Consider the following 25,406-nt stretch of genomic DNA (forward strand, 5'->3'; position numbering starts at 1 on the left):
AAGGAACTGCCTGATGCATGGAGCAGGCATGGCGACCTGGAAAGATGCCCTGAGACCACTTCACGCATCACCGAACAACGAGGAAGGGGACTTTCAAAATTCCAAAGAAATTTACGGGGTGGGGATGACAGTTGGTCACCTGAGGGCAGGGCAGTAGAGTTCAACCCGATGACCAGAGAGGAAAGAGCAGGCATTGTAGGACACCTACTGGAGGCCAATCACAGCACTGTTATTGACCACAGTGTCTACTCTGGCACCACAGAACAGTAGCCCCGACGCAGAAAGCTGTATGCCTCTCATTGGGATGAGTGTGTTTTGTTTTGTTTTTTTAAACAGCACTACAACTGCACAGTTTCAGCACACTAAGTGGCTGAGCAGTGTGTACGCCTCGGGAGTTACAGCGCAGAAAGCGGCTTTACTGCGCAGAAACTTGCTAGTGTAGACAGGGCCTAAAGCTTATCAAATTCCACAGACAGGAGACCAGTGGATCAGAGAAACAGGCTGGTTCATTCTCAGAAGAAAAAAAACCACATCCCTCTAATAAAATGAATTCTTTGCCAGCATGCTGAGATTTCAGAATAATTACAAAGAGCTGACAAGTTGTATATTCCATCTCTTCATTTAAAATCTTAATACTGAGCAACCAAAGGATCCCAGAATATTTGATTGAAATTTAATTAGTCTTGGGAAATGGCTGACACAGTATACCTCAGTATCTTTAGTCAAACAGCATAAGCGTGGCACAGGCAAAATAAATTTCACAGCAGGAAACATCTATGTTTGTTTGTTAAAAGTGGTGAGGTTTTTTTTATAGCACTGAGTGAAATTCTTTCCCATTAATTATTTCTAACAGTACAAAACTCTTATTTTCTTTAAAGTGAAACAAACTGACAGCAAAAGACAGAATGTCAGCTCTGTAATCTCTCAAGTGTCCATCACTCCAGACACTCCCCTCCCTCGCACATATTTCACCTTGAGGCAAGCCCTTCACCTCACAGTACACAAGGTTGTCATTTCCAAACACCAAATTCTGTTATGACGGAGCATTACATTAACTTTGGCCTTACACAAAAATTGCCTTCTGTTACTGGATTACCAGCAAAACCAGCCTGCTAAAAGGGCTGCCTCTATACTGGAAAAAATGGAACCTGAGATCCAACAAGTACAGATGCAATCCAATGTTTGGAAACAGCATAAACTGCCTGACTTCCCTCTACTTACGGAGCACAGTTTTCAAACATTTTTGTGCATGTAATTTGACTGCCTAATTAGTGCCACTGCATGAACAAAGCAAGTAATTGGTGTTGTAAATTAGAGTTGGGTTTTTTTTTTAGATAAGATCTCAGTTTCCATTGCTGCATTTATGAATAGTACATGCATTATCCCTTTTGCTTAGAGTAAAGGCTGGAAAAAAAAATCACACACAGTTTACCTATAACATGGAAAAATACTGCTTCTACAGATGTAGCCACCATTTGAAAGTTAATTGCCTTTAGGTTTGCCCCACTACAATGGAAAAAAGAATTTCCCTGTTTCTTATTTTGATCTCTTATAGCTCTGCTAGTAAAATAGTGTGGCGCATACCCCAAACAATTTTCAAAGTTTTTCTTGTACTTCACAGTAAGACCGACATTCCAAGAAGCCAGACAGGGAAGAAAGCTGAGTGACAGGTCTGTGCCTGACACAAGGAAGTAACAGCATAGCCTTCATGCACTGCAAAGATTGCAGGACCTGTCTAAGTTGCGCAGCCGAGTAAGTGCCTTATGCCAGCTGATGCAGGATAAACAGAAAGATGGTGCTCCCAAAGTAAAGATGCATATGGGTGTGAGAGTCACAGGTCTGATGCTTTGGAACTGCTCTTTATGAAGACAGATAGGACTCAGGGTAGCATGACTCCCGTCAGGGCACGCTGTCCAGGGCAAGGAGCCCACCTCTATCCCCCGAGTCCTCAACAGCAGACTGCCCAGGTTCCAGCGATCTCTCCCCTCAAAGCCCTGCCTCTGGATCTGCTCCACATAACTTCTTTACTGTCCTGCCGGGCAGAGACGATGCATACCTGCTAATAATGGGGGGAGCGGGGGCGCGGCAGGTACAATTTAAAGGTTTAGCCATCCCCAGAACAGCTCAAGTCATACACACACCCCCATCCCAACCAGGCCTCCCCCTTACCCTCAATCTCCCCTTCCGGAAAGCAGTGGCCCCTCCCTGCAGCTCCCAGCTGTTGCACCTGGCTCTCCCCACACATAGCTCACCAGCCCAGCCGCACAATGTGATCGAGTGGGGCTGGCAAAACTGGGAAGCTCAGTCTACTCGTGCTGGCACACTGAGCTGAGGAGCCAGGCTCTGCCAGATTCAGCGGCCCCAGCAGAAGCCAACAGCTCTACAGCACCAATTTTGCAGGAAAAAATGAAATTCTGTACAGAGCATTAATTCCGTGAAAATTCTGCATTGCGCAGTGGGAAGACCAAACTTCTCAAATTCTAATTTGGATAGATCAGCCAAAGCCATTGGCAGAGAGGAAGTGGTAGAAGGCAGCCACAGAATCTTTTCAATAAGCAGAAAAAAATCTACTTAAGCCTTCGCAGACCCAATTATTTAATACGTTATTTAGCTCCAAGGGTGTGATTTTGGGGTGCAACTTTGGGAGGCACAGCAGAAAACCCAGTTTGGAATTGGGAGGGTGCAGCTAAAGGGGCTTTATACCACCTCTGACCTCCCATAACAGCTTAGAATTGGGAGGGTGCATAGCAGCCCTCAGTAAAAGTTGGCTGCTTAAGTTATTGCAGCCCAAGCTGAGCTGTGTACAAGTTGCAATGCAACCCAGAACTGCGGGCGTTGCAGTGTGCCAGGGTGCATCAGGTCCAGAGGTCCTATTGGCATCCAGCGGGGGTGGGCGGGCGAAGCCCGCCCACTTCTAAAGGGCCTCCCCCCAGCCTAAGGGGAGGACCCACAGGTCTGGGACACCAAATAATTACGGGGGACAACTAATGAAAAAAACAGGATCGGGAGTGAGGTCATAGGGCTAAACGAAGGGAACCCGATGGGGACACCGAGCAGAGAACCCCGGACAACGCCCACTGCTCCTCGAAGGCATCAAGGGAGCCAGTGGACGCCGCCCAGAGGAACTCTGCCCGGATGCGAGAGCAGACGGAGGAATGGAAATAGGCCCCACAGTCGCAGGAAATCCCGTCGGCCAACCTCCTCTCCCTGGTGTTGTAGATGGTCAGTTTGGCCAGGGCCAAGAGGAGGTTGAGAAGGAGATCCCGCGACTTCGTGGGGCCACGGATGGGGAGCGTGTAGATATAAAGGTGAGGGGAAAAGTGCAACCAAAAACGCAGGAAAATATTCAGGAGGAGCCGGAACAAGGGCTGCAACCTGGCGCACTCCAAATAAACGTGCGCCAAGGTCTCCTTCTCACCACAGAAAGGGCAGGTGCTAGGGACAGATGTGAACCGCGCCAAGTACACGCCCGTGCTCACGGCTCCGTGAAGGAGCGGCCAACTGATATCCCCGGCGGGCCTCGGGACCAGGGCAGAGTACAAACTGGCCCACCGGGGCTCCTCACCCTCGAGAGGTGGCAGGAGGTCCCGCCATTTGGTATCGGGGCGGGGCACGAGGGTGAGGTAGTGGAGGGTATGGAGCACGAGCGAGTACAGATGTTTCCGTGGCGCGGTCTGGAACAAAACCGGCTGCAGATCATGCAGCCGGCTGGCAGTGAAAGGGTGAGAAGGCCGATTGGGTCCACGGGGCAGGGGCCCGATAAAAATGTCCACGGGGCCTGGGGTGGAGGGTGGGCGGGGCGTGCCCTCTCGCAGGACCCGGTCGAGGTAAGCCCGAGCAGCGGGCAGTAAAGCGGCCTTCACCTCCTGAAGTACGCGCTGGGGTGTACGAGGTCTGGAGAGCCCCATGCGCTGAGCGAGCGTCAGGGGATCCAGCCAGTCTCCCCGGTCGTAGTCCAGGAGGTCTCCGACCCTGGTGACTCCTGCCGAGACCAACCTCTGGCACACCGTGGGGGACTCCGCCACCTGCACACGAAGCTGGGGATTGTGTAGCAGGGGCTCCGCGAGAAGGTCAACCCCCACGGTGGCCGCCACGGACCTGGTCATTGAAAAGAGCTTCCAGGTCTGGAGGAGGTCTTGGTAGAAGACCGGCAGCCCGGAGAGGTCTCGCGGAAGACCTCTCGGATGGAGGTAAAAGAGCTGCCGGTCGTATCGGAGCCCTCGGAAGCGGCGGAGGAAGGCGTGCGCCAATACGCTCCACGCCGGACTACCCGCACCAAACAGGAGCCTCTGCAGGGCCTGGAGGCGGAAGACATGGACCTGAGCGCGTAAGCACTTCAGGCCTTGCCCCCCCTCCTCCAGGGGCAGGTGGAGGACCCCTGCAGAGACCCAGTGCGTCCCCGGCCAAAAGAACTCCAGAATCACCGTCCGGAGGTTGGCCAGGAAACCCGGGGCCGGGACCAGGGTGTTGAGTCGGTACCAGAGCATGGACAGGACCAGTTGATTAAGCACCAGTGCCCTCCCCCGAAGGGAGAGGCACTGGAGTAGTCCTGTCCATTTCCGGAGCCGCTCCGTCACCCTGCCCTGCAAATCCTGCCAGGTCCAGAGGTCCCCTGCTGGAGACTTTGCGGCCCTGCAACACCCTGCCCCAGAATAGAGCAGAGGGAAATCCTCCAGGCATCCTAGAGTGGCTGCAGAGGAGGGGCCAGTCTGGGTCCAGAAGAGCCCTACTTAAGATAAGCAGCAGAGCAGAGAAGTTCAGCTGCTGCATGGAACTTTACGAGGGAGGATTGGGTGTCTGGCTGGCTAGATGAGCCGCAGGCCATGGACAGCTCACTGCAGAGAGCTCACCAGGCAGAACTGAGCCCAGGGAAGACTGCCAAAGACCGGATGCCTGGCTGGCTAGAGTAGCAGCAGGACCATGAAAAGGTCAGTGCAGACAGGCTGAGCCCAGGACCAGGCCAAACCAGGTGAAGGTACAGAGATCATAGAATTATAGGACTGGAAGGGACCTTGAGAGGTCATCTAGTCCAGTCCCCTGCGCTTATGACAGAACTATATCATTTAGATCATTCCTGACAGATGTTTGTCTAACCTGCTCTTAAAAATCTCCAACAATGGAGATCCCACAACCTCCCTGCTTCTTATCCTATCCTCACAGGCTAAGAGCAACAATTTTTCTCCCTCCTCCTTGTAACAACCTTTTATGTACTTGAAAACTGTCATCATCATGTCCCCTCTTGGTCTTCTCTTCTCCAGACTAAACCCAACTTTTTCAGTCTTTCCTCATAGGTCATGTTTTCTAGACCTTTAATCATTTTTGTTGCTCTTCTCTGGACTTTCTCCAATTTGTCCCACATCTTTCCTGAAATATGGTGCCCAGAAGTGGACACAATACTCCAGTTGAGGCCTAATCAGCGTGGAGTAGAGTGAAGAATTACTTCTCGTGTCTTACAACACTCCTGCTAATACATCCCACAATGATGTTCGCTTCTTTTACGACAGCGTCACACCGCTGACTCATATTTAGCTTGTGGTCCACTATGACCCCCAGATTCCTTTCCACAGTACTCCTTCCTAGGCAGTCATTGCCCATTTTGTATGTGAACTGATTGTTCCTTCCTAAATGGACTGCATTTGTCCTTATTGAATTTCATCCTATTTACTTCAGACCATTTGTCCAGATCATTTTGAATTTTAATCCCATCCTCCAAAGCACTTGCAGCCCCCTCCACTTGGTATCATCTGCAAACTTCACAAGTGTACTATGCCATTAACTTAATCATTGATTAAGATATTGAACAGAACCAAACCCAGAACTGATACCTATGGGACCCCACTCATTATGCCCTTCCAGAATGACTGTGAATCACTTATAACTACTCTCTGGGAACTGTTTTGCAACTAGTTATGCACCCACTAGTTCCATTTAGGTTACATTTCCCTAGTTTGTTTAAGAGGTCATTCAAGACAGTATCAAAAGCTTTATTAAAGTCAAGATATATCCCGTCTACCACTTCCCCCATATCCACAAGGCTTGTTACCCTGTCAAAGAAAGCTATCAGGTTGGTTTGATACAATTTGTTCTTGACAAATCCATGCTCACTTTACTTATCACCTTATCTTCTAGATGTTTGCAAACTGATTGCTTAATTATTTGCTCCATTACCTTTCTGGTACAGAAGTTAAGCTGACAGGTTTGTAGTTCCTCGGTTGTCCTTATTTCCTTTTTTATAGGTGCTATTTTCCAGTCATCTGGAATCTCTCCAGTCTTCCATGATTATTCAAAGATAAATCGCTAATGGCTCAGATATCTCCTCAGTCAGCTCCTTAAGTATTCTACAAAGCATTTCATCACGCCCTGGTGACTTAAAGACATCTAACTTGTCTAAGTAATTTTTAACTTTTTCCTATTTTAGCCTCTGATCCTACCTCATTTTCACTAACACTCACTATGTTAGACGGCCAATCACCACCAACCTTTTTAGTGAAAACCAAAACCAAAGTCACTAAGCATCTCTGCCATTTTCACATTTTCTGTTATTTCTCAGACACACACACTCACACTCTCTGAGTAACAGGTCTACCCTGTCCTTGGTCTTCCTCCTGCTTCAAAAGTATTTGTAGAATATTTTCTCATTACCCTTTACATCTCTAGCTAGTTTGATCTAGTCAGAGAAGGGCACTGCTGGTCTGGTTGCAGATTGAGCCAAGGGAAGGGCTGCTGAAAAGGACACCAGCTGAGGGTACTTAGATGTGCCCCAGCTGGATGGTTGAAGAAGGCAGGGCCTCAGGGAAGAAGCCTTAGAGCAGGGGTCGGCAACCTTTCAGAAGTGCTGTGCCGAGTCTTCATTTATTCACTTTAATTTAAGATTTCGCGTGCCGGTCATACATTTTAATGTTTTTAGAAGGTTTCGCTCTCTAAGTCTATATATTAGATAACTAAACTAGTGTTGCATCATAAAATAAACAAGGTTTCCAAAATGTTTAAGAAGCTTCATTTAAAATTATATTAAAATGTCGATCTTACACCGTCAGCCGGCTCAGCCCGCTGCTGGTCTGGTGTTCTGTTCACCTAGGCCAACAGCGGGCTGAGTGGGGCCTGCGGCCAGGACCCTGGCTGGCAAGGGTCTGGCGGCCAGAACCCCAGACCAGCAGTGGGCTGAGCAGCTCAGCCCACTGCTGCTCAGGGGTTCCATCCGCCAGCTGCCAGACCTGCTCAGCCGGGATCCCAGGTGCCAGCCTAGGGTCCCGGCCCTGCCCACATACAGTGGGTACCTATCTTCTCCCTGGTTCTGGCCCATTCTCTTCCTCTCTCTGCACTGAGCTGAGGATGGGAGTGCACTGAGCACAGGGCTGGGGATGAAGGGTCTGGCCAGGAGCCAGAAGGAGGGAGGGGGCTCAGGGTTGGGGCAGGAGGTTTGCGTGTGGGGTACTTACCTGGGCAGCTCCCATTTGGTGCGAGGGGTGCAGGTGGGAATGGGGGGGGAGGGGTTTGCAGGAGTTTCCATTTGGTGCTCAGGGTGGGGGTGGGGGTGTGTGTGCAGGTGTCAGGGCAGGGAGGGTCTGGGTATGTGGGGGGGGCCAGTCAGGGCTGGGGTCGTGGTGGGGGTGAAGGAGTCAAGCAGAGGGCTGAGTGTGGGGGGGGGTCAGGGCTGGGGGGGATATGCCCATATTCCATCCACCCACCCCTTCCCCAAGGCCCTGCCCCCACTTCTTCTCTGCAGATCCCGGGACTCCCATGCCCCATCCAACCCCCCCTGCTCCCTGACTGCCCCCTCCAGAGACCCCTCGCCCAGGATCCCACCCCGTATCCAACCCACCCTGCTTCCTGTCCCCTGACTACCTCCCCTTATCCGACCCTCCCAGCCCCAGACCCCTTACCATGAGGCTCCTAGCAGCATGTTCTGCTCTGCGCAGAGCTAGACAGGCTGTCCTGTGGCAGCAGGCAGCCCCAGCCCCCAGAGCGCTGCGCATGCGGTGACATGGCTCCAGGGGAAAGGAGAAGGCGGGGGAAGAGGCCGGCGGCTTGCTGCACTCGGCCGGGCGCTCCAGCCTGGGAGCATGGACCCCACGGCTTGCCGCGCCGGGAGAGTGGGGCCATTTGCCCAGCCCTGCATTAGGGTGTGCCTGGGCACACCCTGTGCGCACATCTATGCTTCTGCCCCCTGCCCCTACATGGGGGGGGGGTTGGAGGGCACAGAAGAGCGGGCCGGGCAGGATTTTTAATGGCACGCTGTGCCGGCGTGCCATAGGTTGCCGACCCCTGCCTTAGAGCTACAGCCTCATACAAGGGCAGAGAAAGAACGTGGACTATCTACCCCAAAGGGGGGACAGCATGTGTGGCTTGGCCAGAGAGCTGAGCTGCCGAAGATCAGCTGAGAGATCCAGCAGCTGGGGGGTGCCTGCGAGAGGCAGGCACCACCCTGATGTAAAACCAAAGCAGGCTCACACCTAACCAAGAGAAAGGGCTCCTGTGAAAAGACTGTTTGCAGGCACAACTGGCCAGAGAAAAGGGGGCACACATGAGGCGAGTGCTGACCCCATTACAGACATGCACCATGGCCCTGCTCCCTCAGCCTACCCCCTCCAGCCTCCTATGATTGATCTTATGAAGAGAGACTCCTAAAATAATCGGCTGCTGTCTTATGCAGTTTCTACATCAGCAGCATTCTGCCCATGCTGTAAAAATCTCAGGGCCAGTTCCTTTAAGCTGCCATAGCAGGAAGAAGACTTCCACCTCAGCTCTCCAACTCAAGCAAGAGTCTTAGAGCATCATTGACAAAATACAATAATTCTGTTTTTCAATACCTTATACTTGTATTAATATCTCCACCTAAGATTATTAGAACTACAAGCATTTTAAAAATCTAATTCACTTTTCACCATGTCCACTATGGATTTACTCTCCAATTGCAGAGTGAGACTAGACTGCTCCATGTCACTTGCTGGTATTGAATATACTAACACAGGACTGTTGTACTTCAGATCCAGTCCTCCAGGGACACATTTCACTAATAAAATCTGTTTTCATTGAAACAAGAAAATACAATGAGCATTTCAATTCATATTTTGTTAAATTTCTTCCTGTGATTTTAACTACTGAGGACATCTGTTTAAATGGTTGGTAACATAATTACTGAGTGAAAGGATTAAAAAACAGGATTATTTGAATAATCAAGTAAGAGTGATGAGTACCCATTTTAAATCTAAACTGGATAAAGCTGAAAGAGACAGCTGAGGCTACAGAGGAATTCCTGCCTCCATGGCACAGACTGTTCCTTCCCCCAGGCACCCTTCATTCCCTCTCCCTTCTTACTTTTATAGTTCCAGTGGATGCTGGTGACTTGGATCTCCTGAGTAGGAATATATTCCTCAACAAACTTCTTCCCCTGGAGTCGGTGCCAAAGTGTGGTTTTCCCTGTGTTCCTGTCCCCTCGGATTACAATTTTCACTGGGGGAAGAAGAGCAAGTACAAAAATAAAGTTGATTAAAACAAATCTTGGGAATGCTTGGAAAAGTGTTAATATTTTGAAAGTGTTATTCTGATGTAATTAGATCTTTCATGTTACAATGCAGGGTATTTCATTACAAGATATGAGCAACAGTCACTCAAATTCCTGCTTACTGAGCTGCATAGTTAAGTTCAGCAGGAAGAATCAACTTCAAGATCAAGCCACTTATCCTTGCCCTTGAGGCCTTGCACAACTTCCCTCAGTCTATGCCTCTGCTCTCATTTTTGCTTAACTCCCATCCTGCTGCCTTCCCCCCCACCACCACCCTGGGTAACCTTAACCCCTGCTCACATTTCAACAAGTTCTTCCACACCTATCTTTGAGCTTGCATTCCCCTCCTCCTACCCACATGCCAAATGCCCTCCTGTAGCGTTCAAGTTTTCCTTAAATAATTTTCTTATCCTCAAGAAAATAACGATCTCCTGAAGCTATCTGCACCACTTCGAAACTGGCTGGTCAGCTTGGATACCCAAATTGCCCTGCCTGAGGGCTTGCCTACTTGAGAAGGTTGCGTCAGTTTAAATTAAAGATGTAAATTTAAACTGACAGAACTACATTGGTACAAATGGCTGTGTGGACACTCTTTGGTTTAAGCATTGCCTATTTTAATTTAACTAAAGTTAAGGAGCAGGTTTAAGCTAAAAACAAGCATGGACCCACAGGGATTTGCACTGGTTTAACTATATCCCTGTAAACACCAATTTAAATTAAAACAACACATCTTATTTCTGTAATGGAGCGCTCTCTCATCTCTCATTTAGGGCATGTCTACACAGGAAAAGTTACAGTGCCGTTTAGAGTGCGCTGAAGGGAAACCACTGTTGTGTGTTCGCACTGTCAGCTGCCTACACAATAGCATGTTCACACTTGCAGTGGTATTTGGAGCAGTGCACTCAGGGCAGCTATCCTACGGAGCACCTCTTTCTCTTCTGCTGCTAAGACTTGCGGGAAGGCGTGGGGCATGATGGGGCATTCCAGCAATCCCTGTGCATCCATCCGCATTTGGTGCCATCTTTCAACTGTTTGAGTACTGAGCACCCAGCCTCTTCAAGCTTCAAGAATGGCTCCTGATCTGTTGACCAGAATGCTGCTCGCTCTGACCAACAAGTCACAAGTGGCAGTGGAGTTATTCTTTAAACTACAATGGCAAGACGAGTGAGACATTGATCTTGCTACACATAATAGTGATGACACTAGAGTGCCACTCTGGAACACCACTTTTGGGCTCGGGAAGTAAGCACTGAGTGGTGGGATTATATTGTGATGCATGTCTGGGATGACAAGCAATGGCTGCAGTACTTTTCGGATGAGGAAAGCCACATTCATGGGACTGTGTGATGAGCTCACTCCAGCGCTGTGGCGCAAGGACATGAGAATGAGAACTGCCCTGCCACTGAAGAAGTGCAGAGCAATTGCAGTGTGGAAGCTAGCTACTCCAGGCTGCTACCGATGGGTTGCTAAACAGTTTGGAGTGGGAAATTGGAGCACTGGACTTGTGCTGACGAAAGTCTGCAGGGCCATTAATGGCATCCTGCTCTGAAAGATCGTGACTCTGGGCAACATGCGTGACATTGTGGGTGGCTTTGCACAAATGGGCTTCCCTAACTGCGGATGGCACGCACATTCCAGTTCTGGCACCAGACCACCTAGCCACCGAGTATATTACTCACAAGGGGTGTTTTTTCAATGGTCCTCCAGGTGCTTGTGGATCACTGTGGGCGTTTCACAGACATTAATACAGGCTGGTCCAGCAAGGTGCATGATGCACGCATCTTTCGGAACACTGACCTGTTCAAGAAGCTGCAAGCCAGGACTTTCTTCCTGGACCAGAAGATCACCAAAGGGAAAGTCAAAATGCCCACTGTGATCCTAGGAGACCCTACCTACCCCTTAACGCCACGCCTTATAAAGCCATACACGGGGCAACTTGACAGCAGCAAGCAGTGGTTCGACAACAGGCTGAGCAAGTGCAGAATGACTGTTGAGTGTGCTTTTGGCTGTTTAAAAGCCCGCTGGTGCTGCCTCTATGGGAAACTGGACCTGGCCGATGAAACTATTCCTATGCTTATAGCCATGTGTGGTACGCTCCATAATATTTGTGAAAGGAAGGGTGAAAGCTTCACTCAGGGCTGGACTGCAGAGGCTCAGCGCCTTGAGGTTGAGTTTGAACAGCCAAAGACCAGGGCTATCAGAGGAGTGCAGCGTAGGGCTATAAGGATCAGGAATGCCGTGAGGCAGCAATTTGAAGCTGAAAGCCACTAATATTTGTTGCTATGCTCAGAAGTGCAATGCTTGTAATGCTAGGAGGTAATTGGTGTAAACAATGCAATATGTGGGTTTACCGTAATTGTATGTTGGTCTGCAGGGCTCTTTTTGCTTTCAATTTATAGAATAAAGATTGCTTTAAAACCAACACAATTCTTTTATTAAAAAACAACCACCTGAGGAGAGAGTGAAAGGAAAAAATATATCAGGAGGAACGGGGATGGGGGAAGGGAAGGTCCCACGAGAAGGTGGTCTCCTTGGATGGCTAGAGATTTGTGTATGTCCAGGGATCGTATCCAACCTTCTCCTTTGGAGTACAATGCAGCAGGTACTTCAGCAGGGCCATACCGCAGAGGAATGGGCGTTGAGTGCAATGAATAGTGGGAGTCCACAGTGCTGAACTGCGAGGGAGGAGTGGAATGCTGCGGGTAGAGACTGTAGACAGGAGATTGATAAAAGCGAGTTGGCGGTGTCTGGGGGGCACATGGGAAAGTTTTGTGACAGCGGCTGCAGGGGAGGGCGGGCACAGAACTGCTCAGTTTGAAGAGCTAGTACCACCTGAAGCATGTCTGTACTGCCACTCCCTCAATTCCTGTTTCTCGGCAGCAGAGTGCATCATAACATTACGCAGAAAGTCCTTAGTTCTTCTTGGCCACTTTCTAATTCTGCGCAGCCATTCAGCCACCAATAATAAAGAGGGAGGTTGGGATCCCAAGGTCATCTCTGTGAAGTTTAAACGCAACATTTTACAGAAGCAGTATTGTTTGCAACATAGACAACACTGATTCAGTGCTTTAAAACACAGCCAGTACTCTCACACCTGTCACTAACCGGCTAACTGCAGGCAAGCAAACATGAGTTGCCAAAATGGTGACTTGCTATAGGGCAAGGTAAATCACTCTTCCTGGACCCTGTTGTACACTGGGCACGTGGCTCTTGCGGAGAGCCAGCACTGGGGGGTGGGAGGGAGTGGGAAGGCTGATAATCATTCTTGTCCCCACACTTTTCAGAGGATGTGATTATGGAAGATGTCTCGCTGCTGAGGGTGAGCAGGGAATCAAGGGAGGGTCTTCTCCAAGGCTGTAGCTTCTGCCCTGGTCCCCATGCAGCTCGCCTGTGTTCAGCAATGGTCCCCCCTGTGATGGCACAGTTGCCGTTAATGGGGCAAGAAACAAAGCAGCTCTGCCAAAGAACCTGCAGCAGCGGATTGCCCAGTATCTCTAAGACAGTTTCCTGGAGACCTCTGAGGGAGAGTCCCATGAAGTGAGGGAGTCAAATCAACAGCCTGTTCTGCCACTCAGACTAGGCATGCAGTGGGAGACAACCCTCCTGCCCTCCTACCCCCAACAACTTACTTCAGTGATTCCCAAAAAATCACATCCACTTACCGGAGCCTCCTCTCCTGTTTGCGCTTCACCAGTCTCCGACAGCTGTGCATGGCTAGCCTCCTCTGGGGTAGAAAAGAGCTTTTGGCTCTATGCATCTCTGGCCTCCAAGTCATTCCCTGCCTCACATCCTCATCCAAGATTTCCTCCACCTGGCTTCGTACACTCTTGACTGGCACACGACCCAACAAAGTATCCACAGTGGCCTTTGCAGTGGAGGTGCGGTCGCCATGGAGTGTCGTGTCCAGCTCTATGTTGAACCAGCAGCTTGTGGGCGCAGCACTGGAGCAGCAGTTTGCTTCCCACACCTTGTGGTAGGCGTTACGCAGCTCCTTCACTTTGACCCTACATTGCAATGTGTCCCAGTCATGGCCCCTTTCCATCACACATTGTGAAGTCTGTCCGTAAGTATCATAATTCCTATGCTGGTGCATAGTTGGGACTGGACATCCTTCTCTCCCCAAATGCTGATGAGGTCCAGCAGCTCAGCATTGCTCCAAGAGGGAGCAATGGTGCGTGGAGCAGGCATGGCCACCTGGAAAGATGCCCCGAGATCACTTCACACACCACCGAGCAAAGAGGAAGGGGACTTTCAAATTTCCAAAGGAATTTACAGGGTGGGGATGACGGTTGGTCACTTGAAGGCAGTGCAGTAGAGTTCAAACCGATGGCCAGAGAGGTGAGAACAGGCATTATGGGACACCTCACTGAGGCCAATCACTGCAGCGTAATCACCATGGTGTCTACACTGGCACCACAAAGCAGTAGCCCCGGCGCAGAAAGCAGTAAACCTCTCATTGGGGTGGTTGTTTTTTTTTTACAGCGCTACAATTGCGCAGTTTCTGTCCACTAAGTGGCTTGGCAGTGTGTACGCCTTGGGAGTTACAGCACAGAACACTGCTTCGCCACGCAAAAACTTGCTAGTGTAGACAGGGTCTTAGAGTGCAAGTGCCTTGCAGCAGGGACCATATTTTCTATTATACTCTTACTGGAAGCAGAACACAGCAGCGATGCTCAGCAAAGTAATACAGAAAAACTGACAGCTAGTTGTGACAGTCTGGACTCACTGTGGAAGGTATATGTGCCTGAGGCAAAAAATCAGAAAATCCTAATATAATCAAATGCATTTGTAATGACTGGTAATCAATGGCATAGAACACCAGGCTGCTCTAGTGCAGATTGAGAGACACACACTCACACACAAAAGACATTCAATCAAGGAACCTAACTGTGTGTGAAGAAAAAAAAAAAAACAACTATACTCAAAGGATAAGAAGTGTCCAAAATATCATGCTGAAAAGCTAATATAAATGGGATTCGCCACAGTTTCATCCAGCATGTGACCTTAACAACTCAAAGATAAGCAATGTATTCTGTGTTATTTCTAGAAGCTTGCTCTCACCTTCAGAATGTGCAGAAAGAAGAGCAAATAAGGCAGGCGACCAGCTTGGCTTAACAGAGAAATCTTCAGTGAGCTTAAACACAAAAAGAAAGCTCACAGTTGAAACTTAGACAGATGACTAGGGAGGAGTATAAAAATATTGCTCGAGACGCAAGGGTGTAATCAGGAAGGCCAAAGCCCAATTGGAGTTGCAGCTAGCATGGGATGTTAAGGGTAACAGGAAGGGTTTCTACAGGTATATTAGCAACAAGAACGTGGTCAAGGAAAGTGTGGGACCCTTACTGAACGGGAGAGGCAACCTAGTGACAGATGTGGAAAAAGTTCAAGTACTCAATGCTTTTTTTGCCTCAGCCTTCACAGACAAGGTCAGCTCCCACACTGCTGCACTGGGCAGCACAGTATGGGGAGGTTGTGAGCAACCCTCAGTGGTGAAAGAACAGGTTAAGGACTATTTAGAAAAGCTGGACATGTACTAGCCCATGGGGCCGGATGAACTGTACCCGAGGGTGCTGAGGGAGTTGGCTGATATGATAGCAGAGCCATTGGCCATGATCTTTGAAAACTCATGGTGATTGGAGGAAGTCCTGGAGAACTGGGAAAAGGCAAACATAGTGCCCATCTTTTAAAAGGGGAAGAAGGTGAATCCGGGGAACTATAGTCCGGTCAACCTCACCTCAGTCCCTGGAAAAATCATGGAGCAGTTCCTCAAGGAATCCATTTTGAAGCACTTGGAGGAAAGGAAGGTGATCAGGAACAGTCAACATAGATTCACCAAGGGCAAGTCATGCCTGACCAACCTGATTGCCTTCTATGATGAGACAACTGGCTCTGTGGATATGGGGAAAGTGGAGGATGTGATATACCTTGACTTTAGCAAAGCTTTTGATATGGTCTCCCACAGTATTCTTGCCAGCAAGTTAAAAAAGTACTGGTTGGATGAACGAACTATAAGGTGGATAGAAAACTGGCTAAATCGTCAGGCTCAACGAGTAGTGATCAACAACTCAATGTCTAGTTGGCAGCTGGTATCAAGCGGATCAGTCCTGGGGCCAGTTTTGTTCAACATCTTCATTAATGCTCTGGATGATTGGATGGATTGCACCCTCAGCAAGTTCACAGATGATACTAAGCGGGGGAAGAACAAGATACACTGGAGGGTATGGATAGGGTCCAGAGTGACCTAGACAAATTGGAAGACTGAGCCAAAAGAAATCCAAGGACAGAAGAATATCATACACTGCCACAGGCTGGGGACCGACTGGTTAAGTGGCAGTTCTGCAGAAAAGGAACTGGAGATTACAGTGGATGAGAAACTGGATATGGGTCAGTATGTCCTTGTTGCCAAGAAAGCTAATGGCATATTGGGCTGCACTTGTAGGTGCACTGCCAGCAGATCGAGGGAAGTGATTGTTCCCCTCTATTCGGCACTGATGAGGCCACACCTGGAGTATTGTGTCCAGTTTTGGTCCCCCCACTACAGAAGGGATGTGAACAAACTGGAGAGTTCAGCGGAGGGCAATGAAAATGATCAGTGGGCTGGGGCACATCACTTATGAGGAGAGGCTGAGGGAACCTGGCTTATTTAGTCTGCAAAGGAGAAGAGAGGGGTGATTTCATAGCAGTCTTCAATTACCTGAAGGGGGGTTCCAAAGAGGATGGAGCTGGCTGTTCTCAGTGGTGGCAAATAACAGAACAAGGAGCAGTGGTCTCAAGTTGCAGTGGGGGAGGTCTAGGTTGGATAGTAGGAAAAACTTTCACTAGGAGAGTGGTGAAGCACTGGAATGGGTTACCTAGGGAGGTGTTGGAATCTCCATTCTTAAAGATTTTTATGGCCCAGCTTGACAAGCCCTGGCTCCGATGATTTAGTTTGGATTGGTCCTGCTTTGAGCAGGGGGTTGGACTAGATGACCTCCTGAGGTCTCTTCCAACCCCAATCTTCTATGATTCAGCATCAGGGTCTTCTTTTAGACATTGGCCAAATTTTCTAAGTTTGATCATCTTGTCAGATTAGATCAGAAATCATTCGGTGAAATCCTGGCTCCACTGAAGTCAATGGGAGTTTTGCCACTGACTTCAATGGTGCCAGGATTTCACACATCATTCTGAGACACGGAATTTGTTCTTCCTTAGGAAATGGACTGCCCTAAAGTGATTTCTCACCCTTGAAACTCGAACAAGTGATTAGCATTAAATTCTGCATCACTTTGCCAAAGTAGCCTAATAACAAAAGGCAGCCCTTCATCCGATGTTCATGCTGTATCTAAAACGAAGAGATACAAGTGGAGGACTGCTATTGCATGATTTCAAGAAGTTTGTACCATGCACTTACCATATATACTTGTTCATTAGCCCGTTTGTTTATAAGCCGACCTCCCAAGATGGTTAGGTAAAAATAGCAAAAAAAGTAAGACTCTTTCATAAGCCGACCCTACATTTCAGGGTATGGCAAACTTTGGCTCCCAGTCCATTAGGGTAAGCCGCTGGCAGTTTGGGACATTTTGTTTACTTGGAGCATCTGCTGGCACAGAGCCCCTCAGTTTGCCATTCCCTGCTATATTTTAAAAGCTGGCATCACAAGTAACACTCAAAACTTTTGCTAGAATTATATTAATGTAATCTAACAAAAAGACTGTTTTAATAACTGAATAAATATGTATTCACCTTCAAAATTAGTCAATATTTAAAATCAGTGAATGCATATTTAAAACAAGTAACTTAGAACAATGTGATACTTTAAAAAGTCTTAAAATCCTTCAAAGTCTGCATCAGTCTCTGATTCACCAAACAGTTCATTAAACTCAGCTTCAGTCACTACAACACCTGCATTGTCATTGTAGATGTCAGCAGTGTCGTCTTCAGAGTCAGATTCCTTCTCATCATCAGCCTCTGTTGTATCATCAAATATGCCATCATCATCTGACCCGTTGAGTGCATTGCTGATACAGCATTTCCTAAATGATTTTTCTACCATTTCTGACTGACTGGACACCCTTGATCCACTGGGCGACCAGACTGATTTCGGGCTTCATAAAGAGTCTTGCCTTTTGTCAACTTCGCCATGCCTGAGCACATCCACTCAGACCACGTTTTGCACAGTCTGTCTTTAAAGGGTTTGTTCAGTTCTACAGCCGCTCGATGTCTGCCTGAAGTTAAGCCGCCAGGTATTACAGCCAAAGCAGTTTTCATATTTTTGGCCACATTTTTCATCCACCTTGCGTGCCCTGAACATGTCCCAAATGAGCACAGCAGATTTCTTGATAAGTGCTCCTGGTTTCTTATTCCACACTTTTTCCAGCAATTCAATAGTCCCACTTTCATCCATCCATCCCTTTTGATGTGCACGTACGATGACACCAGCAGGAAATTTCATATTTTTAGGCAAGCTTTTTCTTTTAAAAATAACAGGAGCGAGCTTTGATCCATTTGCCAAACATGATAAAACCACCGTAAAATGGATTTTTTCATGGCCAGTTGCTTTAATTAAAACGGTTTTTTCACCAACACTGGTTACCGTTCTGTTGCTCAGGAGATCGAATGTCATTGGTGTTCCATCCATATTTCCTATTTGTGACAGTTCAAATGCATATTCCTTTCGATATTTTATAATAAACCTTTGGAAGGATTCAATTTTTTCTTCTAGATCTCTAGACAGCTTTTGTCTTCTGCATATGCAACAACTTTAAGATTGAATGCTGCATGATAAGACCTTTTTCTTTTGATTTGACCGTTGTTCATTCTAAATACTAGTATGAAAATAGATTATTGTAGTTTAGATTTTGTAGGATTTTACATAGGAATGTCACCTGCTTTATCACTGTCAAATTATTGTTCTTTGTTTATTTCAAAGCAGCCCTGCAGATTGGCATGTCTGTAGGGATAACAGGCTATTTCAATTTTATTAGAGATTCCATCAATTCTGCACATTATATTTTCATATTGGCTCAAGACTTATGAGGTCCATTTTAAGCCAATTTAGTCCACTAAACAACTCTGCAACTTTAAAAGGCTGCAGTATTGACATCAATAAATAGGTCGGCAAACGCTGGCTCCCAGCCTGTCAGGGTAAGCTGCTGGCAGGACGTTTTATTTACCTGGAGCATCTGCAGGCATGGAGCCCCTCAGCTCCCTGTGGCCAGGTACAGCAACCTGCAGCTACATGGGGCTAAGGGGTTCCATGCCTGTAGATGCTCCAGGTAAACAAAATGACAATGTATTAGATATTCAATTCAATGATTCTATAGAGTTTAAAATCATCAAATTTTGGTGTAGACCTGTTTATAAGCCACCTCCACTCTTTGATGCATCACCTTTTTACCAAAAATATTTGGCTTATGAACGAGTATATACAGTAAATATTTTAAGTAATGTACAATATATAAGCAGCAATTAAAAATTTAATTAAAATTATAGTTGTCGATAATTGCTTTTCTTTTTGGACTATTTGCTGAGTGGTATTCATGTTTCTATAATACATAACTTTAAGAGACCAAAAATAAGGTTAAAATAATATGTAGTACTTACAGTGTTTTGTACCTATAGATGTGACAGAATCCTTAAAGAGGTAGATAAGCATTATCTCCATTTTCAGATGGAGAAATACATAATGAAAGGTGACTGCTTACTTCAAAAAAAAAAAAAAAAAAAAAAGAGCCTATTTTTCTTAAAGCATGCAGCAAGTCAGCAGTAGGGCTGGAACAGGAGCCCAGGTCTGCTGCCTCAGAGCTATGCCCTACCCAAAGGATCAGACTGCCTCCCCTGGAAAGTCCTTTAAAAAAATCTATGTCCATTATTAAATTACAGCTTAGGTTATTAAAAGGAAAAGAGACTTAGAAGTCAGATGTATCTTTCACCATTTATGCTGTTCATGCATTCCTCTGTTTGAAAAAGGTAATTACACTGGTCAGTTTAATTGCTTATAATTTCTATCAATTTCTGCTTCTCTTGAACTATGCTGCTGCGTTTGGGTTAACTCTTCAGCTGTGTGTTAAAACAGAAAAAGTTTAGGTCCAAAGGCTTAGAAGTCAGGTCTGCTTAACCACTTTAAACAAACACACAAAAACCTCCACTTGAAACCTCCACTAAGTTGAGAAGGACACCTTTTTGTTAACCAGCAAATGAAAGGTACCTTAAGGTAAGGGTAACCACTCAATTTCTATCTCTCTTGTGGTGCCTATTGCTTGTAACAGTAGGAGAGGGATCACTGAAAAACTGCCCTGTTCTATTCATTCCATCTAAAGTACCTGGACTTGGCTACCATCAGAAGACAGGATACTGGGCTAGATGGACCGTTGGTAGCACCCAGTATGGTCATTCTTATGCTGTGCAACCTGTGTCAAGACACTCAAAATAACCACTCAAGTAACAATAGGGTGACTTTAACACTGCCTTTGTTTGTTTTTTAAATCACAGTCACACCCTTAGAGAGTAGGTTTTTTAAATTTAATATGCCAAGGCTGCTCTCTTACTTCATTTATCATATGCCAAACACTCTTACCACTGCTGCAAGTACGTAACTCTGATAAGGTCCTCAATATCATTAAAAAAAATGACATACAGCATCACCGGTAACTCAACACTCACTACAAGCCCACTCATGATTACCTGACTGTCCCTGGTCAACAGCCCTTTAGATAGTCCTAAGTTTGAAATGAGGAGCATCAGTAAGGTACACATAGGTATTAACATTTATGATAACGATAGGCTTGCAGCTTTAATTTGATAGTAAATAGTGGTTTAAATTAAAGCAACACCCACAGGTTTGCATAACAAGCATCAGAAGTTATTTGTGGGAGACAGAAAAATGTGAGGAAAGAAAGTAATAAGTCATTTAGTATATTGTACATTTTTCATCCACATCATTAAAATCCTCTACAAAAGGTGGAAAGATTCCACTCATTATTACAGATAGAGAAACTGAGGAAGAGGCAAACGCCCAAGGCCACAGATTGAGTCTGTGGCTAACCACAATTAGACATCAGGAGCTCTTGACCCCCAACTCTGTCCTTGCTCCTCCAGAATGTTAAGCTGAAGTGTGTTTATAGTTGCTACAATACTACAAATAATAAAGAAAATCAGGTTTTAAAAAACTTAATAAAAGGATACAATATATCCATGAGAACATTTTTTTACTTTCAAGGGGAGAAAAGCAGAAGACTGGTAGAATATTTGATTTCCCAGAACCACTGGCCTCAGTATTTCCTACTAGTGGTTGATTTTTAGGCAGTGCCTACACACTTGTTTGTCAGTATTATACTGATTATGTCCAAAGCCATCTGAAAGGAACACACAGACTTCTGTTTCGTGAATGCCTGCCCTGTCAAACAGTTTGAGGATGGTAGCACAGTGGGCTCCCATCTCCAGGCAAGAAAGAGAATATGACAGCTGGATCTTTCAAACCGCCTCACATCTTTTGCTCTGATCAGTTACCATCAATGGGAGTTTCAAGGGAATCCTCAGACATATAATCCCAGAAAGGCCTTCAGCCACATTCATTCATTTCTTCCTCTCCCAGCCTATCACCACCTTATGTAAACTTTCAGTTTGTAGTTTGGTAGTGCCTATAGCTTATTTTCTTCTCTGCTACTAAAAAACCAAATATGGTGGTATGCCCACAAGGCACAGTGACGATGAGGAGTACATGAAAAAACATATGTTAAGATACAAGTATGAAAGTTATTTTGAAATATGATTCTCCATTGAATACTAGTGGCTGCTGCTAAGACTGCTATTAGGCCTTTCCCTCTTCTGAAATCATACCCTACAAACACGCCAACCTCTTCTCTTCTGTTTGAAAGGTCTATACTATCTGGTAGGGAGTGGATGGGGTTCCCTCAACAAAGTGCTTCAATGCATTTTTTCCTATAACTCATGCCAGCTGTCCAGAATTCATAAGCATAACACTCAGCACTTAATATAGTTAAACTATTCACCTGAGGGTTTCTTCCACTTCTTTTCTTGAATATACTACACAGATACGGAAACTAGCACAAAGAGGTGGCACCCAAAACCACACAAATCAGTATCAGAGCCAGATTTAGAAAGTAGAAATTCCTGGCTGCCAGTCCACTAGCTATAGCGCTTATGAGCAATCCTTCAACAAGTCAGTGTATGAGCTAAATAGATGTGTGGTAAGGAAACAGATTTCAGTTTCATATTTTGAATGGATCATCAAAAAAGCGAGTGACCATTTTTGTAACAGCCATAACAGCGAACCCTAAATTTGGATTTGTGCAAATGTAGGGGAAAAAAGGGGTTAAAGGCATGACATATATTTGTATACAATGGCTATGAAAAGCATTTTCATTTTTCCCCTTGAATTTCATTTTTTTTTTAATTTACAAAGGAGCATTGGTGAAATAAAATAAGAGCTACAGCCTTGTCTTCCCCATAGTGACACCCTTTCTGTCTGACATCCCTTACTATCCCATATCCCACTCATGTTATACCTAAGGCTAAGATTGTACCATGGTTATTTTTAGTAAAAGTCACAGACAGGTCATGGGCAATGAACAAAAATTCACAGAAGCTGTCACCTGTCTGTGACTTTTACTGCTGCAGCTCCATGGTTTCCCCTGCCACCAGGGTGTGGGGTTCCCCCTTTGCTCACCGCAGCTGGAAGCTCCCCTCCACCCACGGTGGCTGGGAGCTGCAGGTTGACCATATTGCCTAAAGAGAAAACGGGATACCCTCAACCACTTACCCGAGGCATCCCTCTGCCTCCCACCCAATGCGAGGCTGTTGCCAGAATCCTGAGGGCCCCCTCAGAAGTCTGTCACCTGTCACTGGAACCCTGCAGGGGGCCCCCTGTCGCCTGTCACTGGAACCCTCCCAGGGCCCCACTAGCTGCCAGCTCCAGAGTCCCCAGCCCCTGAGGCTGAAGCACAGAATGTCTGGAAGTCACCTTAGTTATAACTCCTCATGCCAAGACCTGTCCAACCTTGAAGGGTCACACATGCATGGCATTCAAAAATAAATACACCATGCGAGTCTTAGTGGACCACCTCCAAAACCCTTTCACAAGCTGGCCTGCATCTTCTGTAAATATTATATAACAGCAACAGTGAGAGAAGAGTTACTATGGCAATTGGAAAGCTTCCCCCAAGGCAGTGACAGAATACTGTTTTTAATATTTATGATAGAACTGAAGCTATCAGAACACAAGTACTGTCAAGTCAAGGCACCAAACAAAACCCTTCTACAGGCTTTTAGCAATGTGACAAAGTTAAAATGGATGTACTTGCTAAGGAATCAAGGGACTATGCTTGGTGGCTTTAGTGTCTGCATTTTTGACCCAGCTGTATTAATCTTAAAAATGGAAATAGCTCCACACAATTGCTAGACTTTCTAAATTACACACTATTCTTAGTGTGCCTAACGGATGTGAACCAAATGCTTCCTCTGGTATAACAAAGAAACACACATACGCCCCCTCAGAAGCATTGCTGACCATACTTTCTACATTTCTAATGCTAGCCTCTCCCTTCCCCTCAACTATGGTTCCTATCCCCCTCACATCTCCCTAGCTGCACACAAATGCATAGAAAATTATTCAAGTTCAACATTTACAAATCAGACACATTATTCCACACTGCTGATCTCCTCTTAACCCTTCTGCACTCTGACTTCACTACCTACACAGATCCATACAGATGAGCTAATACTCACTGTGATGGTGTGTGTCTATTTTCAGAGCTATCACCTGATGTCACTGTTTCCCAAAAGTGTGTCTCAACCCACCACTGGGTCACGGGAAGGTTTAAGTGGGCTACAGGCCTGATGTGGAGAGGAAGTGACTGGAGAGGGAGCCTGCATAGTGATGGCTCCTGTCCCACAAGGCTAGGCCCAGCTCCCTACTCCGGGCATTGGAGACCGAGCCTGCTCCACTCTCACTCCCACAGCAGCAGTCCCTGTCCCATGGGGCTGGACCTGGTGCTCTGCTCCATGCATTGTGATCTGCCGCACAACACTGCAGCACCACTCAGGTTTGGCCCAGCTGTGGAGGGAGGCCTGGTCCAGCCCATGAGACGGGGACTGCTGCTGTGGGGCTGAGAGTGGAGAACGCTCGGTCTTCAACACCCCTGCAGGACCTCTCCTCTGCACCAGAATTAGGGTTGTAGTGCCAGAGCAGAGAGTACTGCTGTAGGAGGTCAGTGTCACAAGCCTCAGAGGGGCAAGAAGGCAACAGCAGCAGGGGACACAGCTGACTTATGGTTTTGGGCCCCTGAGTGGGTTGCAAACAGAGATAAAATGCATGTGCTGAATTGCTTAAGTAAAACGTTTTGGAACTGCTGCCCTGTGTGTCACAATTATTATTTGTTCATATATTTCACCTACTTACAGTGTCCCTCTGAGTTTCAAGGAATATTTTCTTACTAGGAATAAGAGATGCTGCAATTATCCACGAGAAAACATTTCTTAAAATGCCTATTGAAAAAAATTTTAAAATATGTACCTGCATAAACTGATACCCAATATGAGACTAATGGACCTAATAAAACTAGATATGGTGTCACCTACACCTTTCACTAACCTTTACCATGGCAAAATTCCACAATAGTCACTTAACAACAAACAGCCATTTACACCTGATGAGAAAGTACCATTTTCCTGGGATGTAGCAAAGGCCATCCAAATATCAGAGAGGCAGGGGGCGGGGGATTTTTCTAGCATCTGAATGGACTAATCTTGAGAAATGGTGTGCTCCTATAACTGCCAACGAAATCAGTAGAGGTGTGTGGGGATGTAGGCATTCAGAACCACCCAGCCCCTAAAACAAGAAGTATTCAAAACAAGCATTAAAGATTTGAGTTTTCTGTCTTTCAGTTAGGTCATTCTCCCTTCCCTATCGCTGCATCTCCCACGCATAGTGGAACTATTTAATGCCACAAACTGTTCCGGGGGCAGTTTGTGAGAGTAACAGCACACAGAACAAAGGGCTAGTATCATATGGTTACAGCTTCATTCCTCTGCACACAACAGCAGGAACGATCCAGCTCTCAGGGCATGGACGTTTGCCACCCGAGAGATTATCCCCCCCCCCCGTATTCCTGCTCCCCGAAACTTTCAAGCTCCTACTCACTGTTATACTGGACTCCCTTGGCAAACCTCCTCTGCAGAGCCTGGTTCATAGACTGCAGCCCTGCGGGGATGTTCTTGTCCCGGACGGGAGCCTGATCCGAGCCCACTAGTTTCTTCAGGGCCGAGAACATCTTCCTCGCCCCCCGCCTTCCCGGGGCACGAAGCTCTAACAGCGCGCGGGAAACGCGCCTCCCGTCGGAGCTCAGCGGCAGCGCATGGGCGGGGGGGGCGGTTTACGCGGCCATCGGGGGTGCTGACGAGCCTGCGCAGACACACCGCTGTGCCCCGGGGGCGGAACGCGGCCAAGCCCCAGCACCGCGGCTGGCTGCACTCCCAGGGCCTGTCCCCCGGCGCGGCGGCTGGGCAGGATGCGGGGCTGGTCCCGGCGCTGCCAGGTTAACGCGGCATCGCCCGGTCCCGGGGCAGAGAGCGGCGTGTCCGGGTCTCGACGCTGCCCAGGCTCCTGTGGGTCGGGCTCAGCCCCGCCAGGGCCTCGCAGGTGCCGCCGGCCGCTGAGCCAAGAGAGACCGCTCAGCCCCCCGCGCCGCCGCCATCTTGGCCCTTTCGCTTTAAGGCGAGAGGGACGCACGCAGAAAGCGCAGCTACGGAACCGCGCGCGGGACAAGAGAGTGAAACTCACTCACACCTGCTCCCTAGCCCGCCCCGCCCACTCAGCCTTGTCCCGACTCAGCACCCCGCCCCTCCCCACCACTCAGCCCCGCCCCGCCGCGTGGCTCCGCCCATCCCCGCGCGAAGGCGGCCT

At 47.4% G+C, this 25,406-nt stretch overlaps 1 protein-coding gene across 3 annotated transcripts in view; it reads right to left on the minus strand.

The window, feature by feature from the left end:
- Window positions 1-24,987, minus strand: part of RABL6 (RAB, member RAS oncogene family like 6) — a 112,487-nt gene extending 87,500 nt beyond the window's left edge. Inside the window, exons 1-2 of one of the 3 annotated variants that reach the window (XM_050926495.1) lie at window positions 24,645-24,986; window positions 9,319-9,453 (exon numbers count right to left, since the gene is read on the minus strand). In XM_050926495.1, coding sequence (XP_050782452.1) covers window positions 9,319-9,453; window positions 24,645-24,774 — 265 coding nt within the window. In that variant the 5' untranslated portion in view covers window positions 24,775-24,986. Of the gene's footprint in view, window positions 1-9,318; window positions 9,454-24,644 lie in introns of all 3 variants that reach the window. The other 2 variants (XM_050926496.1, XM_050926497.1) reach the window with 2 other exon arrangements.
- Between the last annotated feature and the right edge of the window lie 419 nt (window positions 24,988-25,406).

This window comes from Gopherus flavomarginatus, chromosome 17 (genome assembly GCF_025201925.1).
Source record: "Gopherus flavomarginatus isolate rGopFla2 chromosome 17, rGopFla2.mat.asm, whole genome shotgun sequence".
NCBI classification, from domain to species: domain Eukaryota; kingdom Metazoa; phylum Chordata; order Testudines; family Testudinidae; genus Gopherus; species Gopherus flavomarginatus.